The sequence below is a fragment of the Salmo salar genome, chromosome ssa02 (assembly GCF_905237065.1).
Source record: "Salmo salar chromosome ssa02, Ssal_v3.1, whole genome shotgun sequence".
Taxonomy (NCBI): domain Eukaryota; kingdom Metazoa; phylum Chordata; class Actinopteri; order Salmoniformes; family Salmonidae; genus Salmo; species Salmo salar.
This window is the reverse complement of record NC_059443.1, coordinates 84241891-84247487: the sequence shown is the minus strand read 5'-3', so window position 1 is coordinate 84247487 and position 5597 is coordinate 84241891. Positions and strand designations below refer to the sequence as shown.

The window sequence follows — 5597 nt, the reverse complement described above, 5'->3', positions numbered from 1 at the left end:
TACCCTGACCTCAGCCTCCTGGATACCAGGTAACACTGACCAACTGTTCTCCTGCTACCAGTTATTACCCTGACCTCAGCCTCCTGGATACCAGGTAACACTGACCAACTGTTCTCCTGCTACCAGTTATTACCCTGACCTCAGCCTGGTAGATACCAGGTAACACTGACCAACTGTTCTCCTGCTACCAGTTATTACCCTGACCTCAGCCTGGTAGATACCAGGTAACACTGACCAACTGTTCTACTGCTACCAGTTATTACCCTGATCTCAGCCTGGTAGATACCAGGTAACACTGACCAACTGTTCTCCTGCTACCAGTTATTACCCTGACCTCAGCCTCCTGGATGCCAGGTAACACTGACCAACTGTTCTCCTGCTACCAGTTATTACCCTGACCTCAGCCTCCTGGATGCCAGGTAACACTGACCAACTGTTCTCCTGCTACCAGTTATTACCCTGACCTCAGCCTGGTAGATACCAGGTAACACTGACCAACTGTTCTCCTGCTACCAGTTATTACCCTGACCTCAGCCTGGTAGATACCAGGTAACACTGACCAACTGTTCTCCTGCTACCAGTTATTACCCTGACCTCAGCCTGGTAGATACCAGGTAACACTGACCAACTGTTCTCCTGCTACCAGTTATTACCCTGACCTCAGCCTGGTAGATACCAGGTAACACTGACCAACTGTTCTACTGCTACCAGTTATTACCCTGACCTCAGCCTCCTGGATACCAGGTAACACTGACCAAATGTTCTCCTGCTACCAGTTATTACCCTGACCTCAGCCTGGTAGATACCAGGTAACACTGACCAACTGTTCTCCTGCTACCAGTTATTACCCTGACCTCAGCCTAGTAGATACCAGGTAACACTGACCAACTGTTCTCCTAATACCAGTTATTACCCTGACCTCAGCCTGGTAGATACCAGGTAACACTGACCAACTGTTCTCCTGCTACCAGTTATTACCCTGACCTCAGCCTGGTAGATACCAGGTAACACTGACCAACTGTTCTCCTGCTACCAGTTATTACCCTGACCTCAGCCTAGTAGATACCAGGTAACACTGACCAACTGTTCTCCTGCTACCAGTTATTACCCTGACCTCAGCCTGGTAGATACCAGGTAACACTGACCAACTGTTCTCCTGCTACCAGTTATTACCCTGACCTCAGCCTGGTAGATACCAGGTAACACTGACCAACTGTTCTACTGCTACCAGTTATTACCCTGACCTCAGCCTCCTGGATACCAGGTAACACTGACCAACTGTTCTCCTGCTACCAGTTATTACCCTGACCTCAGCCTGGTAGATACCAGGTAACACTGACCAACTGTTCTCCTGCTACCAGTTATTACCCTGACCTCAGCCTGGTAGATACCAGGTAACACTGACCAACTGTTCTCCTGCTACCAGTTATTACCCTGACCTCAGCCTGGTAGATACCAGGTAACACTAACCAACTGTTCTCCTGCTACCAGTTATTACCCTGACCTCAGCCTGGTAGATACCAGGTAACACTGACCAACTGTTCTACTGCTACCAGTTATTACCCTGACCTCAGCCTGGTAGATACCAGGTAACACTGACCAACTGTTCTCCTGCTACCAGTTATTACCCTGACCTCAGCCTGGTAGATACCAGGTAACACTGACCAACTGTTCTCCTGCTACCAGTTATTAACCTGACCTCAGCCTAGTAGATACCAGGTAACACTGACCAACTGTTCTCCTGCTACCAGTTATTACCATGACCTCAGCCTGGTAGATACCAGGTAACACTGACCAACTGTTCTCCTGCTACCAGTTATTACCCTGACCTCAGCCTGGTAGATACCAGGTAACACTGACCAACTGTTCTCCTGCTACCAGTTATTACCCTGACCTCAGCCTAGTAGATACCAGGTAACACTGACCAACTGTTCTCCTGCTACCAGTTATTACCCTGACCTCAGCCTGGTAGATACCAGGTAACACTGACCAACTGTTCTCCTGCTACCAGTTATTACCCTGACCTCAGCCTGGTAGATACCAGGTAACACTGACCAACTGTTCTACTGCTACCAGTTATTACCCTGACCTCAGCCTCCTGGATACCAGGTAACACTGACCAACTGTTCTCCTGCTACCAGTTATTACCCTGACCTCAGCCTGGTAGATACCAGGTAACACTGACCAACTGTTCTCCTGCTACCAGTTATTACCCGGTCCTCAGCCTGGTAGATACCAGGTAACACTGACCAACTGTTCTCCTGCTACCAGTTATTACCCTGACCTCAGCCTGGTAGATACCAGGTAACACTGACCAACTGTTCTCCTGCTACCAGTTATTACCCTGACCTCAGCCTGGTAGATACCAGGTAACACTGACCAACTGTTCTACTGCTACCAGTTATTACCCTGACCTCAGCCTGGTAGATACCAGGTAACACTGACCAACTGTTCTCCTGCTACCAGTTATTACCCTGACCTCAGCCTGGTAGATACCAGGTAACACTGACCAACTGTTCTCCTGCTACCAGTTATTACCCTGACCTCAGCCTCCTGGATACCAGGTAACACTGACGAACTGTTCTCCTGCTACCAGTTATTACCCTGACCTCAGCCTGGTAGATACCAGGTAACACTGACCAACTGTTCTCCTGCTACCAGTTATCACCCTGACCTCAGCCTGGTAGACACCAGGTAACACTGACCAACTGTTCTCCTGCTACCAGTTATCACCCTGACCTCAGCCTGGTAGATACCAGGTAACACTGACCAACTGTTCTCCTGCTACCAGTTATTACCCTGACCTCAGCCTGGTAGATACCAGGTAACACTGACCAACTGTTCTCCTGCTACCAGTTATTACCCTGACCTCAGCATGGTAGATACCAGGTAACACTGACCAACTGTTCTCCTGCTACCAGTTATCACCCTGACCTCAGCCTGGTAGATACCAGGTAACACTGACCAACTGTTCTCCTGCTACCAGTTATCACCCTGACCTCAGCCTGGTAGATACCAGGTAACACTGACCAACTGTTCTCCTGCTACCAGTTATTACCCTGACCTCAGCCTGGTAGATACCAGGTAACACTGACCAACTGTTCTCCTGCTACCAGTTATTACCCTGACCTCAGCATGGTAGATACCAGGTAACACTGACCAACTGTTCTCCTGCTACCAGTTATCACCCTGACCTCAGCCTCCTGGTAACAGACTCTCACACGGTTGTCTTCAAACACTTCATTCAATCAGATGCAACACACTAAGGACATCCTGGCAACATGTTTTTTGTCCCTCCTCCCTCCCTGTAGTGTCTCAGTGCCGGTGTCGTGGGTGCAGTATTCGGAGGACAACATTGGGAAGTCGGCGTCGGAGCGGCGAGCCACGCGGGAAGTAACGGAGCTGGCGGAGGGAACCCTGGTTGCGACGGCGAGAGACATGTGGTCTCAGTACAACCGTGTCAACGCTGCCTTCACACTCCGTGTCAACCAAACCACACACGCTAGGAACACGCTACAGCAGCACCTGGCCAAGGTGGGGGGGTCTGTATGTGGATTTTTGTCATTGTTTTGTGTGTTCTGTGTGTGTCCACTTGTGTTTTTGGGCTGACCCCCCCCTCCCTCTCCATCTCTCTCCAGACCCTGCAGGAGATGCACCAGACGGAGCGTACCATCTCAGATTTGGAGGGGTCCATCTGGGCGAAGAGGGCCCCCCTCAGAGTGGCTCAGTCCAGGCTGGAGGAGCGCACCCATAGACCTAACATGGAGCTCTGCAGGGACCACCCACACACCAGGTAACACACACTCTCATGCTTACAAACATAGCATGTAGGCTAAGTGGCTAATTATATATTAATCTGTGTGCTTTTCTCTTTGTCTCTCAATTCAATTCAAGGGGCTTTATTGGCAAGGGAAACATATGCTAACATTGCCAAAGCAAGTGAAGTAGATAATAAACAAAAAAGAAATAAACAATAAAAATGAACAGTAAACATTACACTCACAGAAGTTCCAAAAGAATAAAGACATTTGAAATGTCATATTATGTCTATATACTGTCACTGTCTCTCTCTGTCTGTCTGTCTGTCTGTCTGTCTGTCTGTCTGTCTGTCTGTCTGTCTGTCTGTCTGTCTGTCTGTCTGTCTGTCTGTCTGTCTGTCTGTCTGTCTGTCTGTCTGTCTGTCTGTCTGTCTGTCTGTCTGTCTGTCTGTCTGTCTGTCTGTCTCTCTCTCTCTCTCTCTCTCTCTTTTTTTCTCTCTCTCTCTCTCTCTCTCTATTCCAGATTGCTGTCTGAGGTGTCTGGTCTCCAGGACACTGTTTTATCTCTAAGACAGAGGTTGTCTGAAGCCCAGGCTGTCCTGCAGCAGCTGGCTGACTGTAAGAGTGGTTTAGAACAGGAGCTTTGCACTAAGACCCACTCCCTCTTTATCGACCAGGAGAGATGTCTAGGACTCCGCAAGACATACCCCTCCACCCCTAGACTGGTGGGTTACACATAGACAAGACATACCCCTCCACCCCTAGACTGGTGGGTTCCACATAGACAAGACATACCCCTCTAGACTGGTGGGTTACACATAGACAAGACATATCCCTCTAGACTGGTGGGTTCCACATAGACAAGACATACCCCTCCACCCCTAGACTGGTGGGTTCCACATAGACAAGACATACCCCTCCACCCCTAGACTGGTGGGTTCCACATAGACAAGACATACCCCTCCACCCCTAGACTGGTGGGTTCCACATAGACAAGACATACCCCTCTAGACTGGTGGGTTACACATAGACAAGACATATCCCTCTAGACTGGTGGGTTCCACATAGACAAGACATACCCCTCTAGACTGGTGGGTTCCACATAGACAAGACATACCCCTCTAGACTGGTGGGTTACACATAGACAAGACATACCCCTCCACCCCTAGACTGGTGGGTTCCACATAGACAAGACATACCCTTCTAGACTGGTGGGTTACACATAGACAAGACATACCCCTCTAGACTGGTGGGTTCCACATAGACAAGACATACCCCTCCACCCCTAGACTGGTGGGTTCCACATAGACAAGACATATCCCTCTAGACTGGTGGGTTCCACATAGACAAGACATACCCCTCTAGACTGGTGGGTTCCACATAGACAAGACATACCCCTCCACCCCTAGACTGGTGGGTTCCACATAGACAAGACATACCCCTCCACCCCTAGACTGGTGGGTTACACATAGACAAGACATACCCCTCTAGCCTGGTGGGTTACACATAGACAAGACATACCCTTCTAGACTGGTGGGTTCCACATAGACAAGACATACCCCTCCACCCCTAGACTGGTGGGTTACACATAGACAAGACATACCCCTCTAGACTGGTGGGTTCCACATAGACAAGACATACCCCTCTTGACTGGTGGGTTCCACATAGACAAGACATACCCCTCCACCCCTAGACTGGTGGGTTCCACATAGACAAGACATACCCCTCCACCCCTAGACTGGTGGGTTCCACATAGACAAGACATACCCCTCTAGACTGGTGGGTTCCACATAGACAAGACATCCCCCTCTAGACTGGTGGGTTCCACATAGACAAGAC

At 49.6% G+C, this 5597-nt stretch overlaps 1 protein-coding gene across 2 annotated transcripts in view; it reads left to right on the top strand.

Annotated features, from left to right (window-relative positions):
• LOC106593486 (tektin-3) overlaps nt 1-5394 on the top strand; it is a 12965-nt gene extending 7571 nt beyond the window's left edge. Inside the window, exons 5-7 of one of the 2 annotated variants that reach the window (XM_045713903.1) lie at nt 3312-3542; nt 3639-3793; nt 4282-5394. In XM_045713903.1, the coding sequence (XP_045569859.1) occupies nt 3312-3542; nt 3639-3793; nt 4282-4328 (433 nt within the window). In that variant the 3' untranslated portion in view covers nt 4329-5394. The remainder of the gene's footprint in view (nt 1-3311; nt 3543-3638; nt 3794-4281) is intronic. The other variant, XM_045713899.1, reaches the window with a different exon arrangement.
• The last annotated feature ends 203 nt before the right edge of the window (nt 5395-5597 follow it).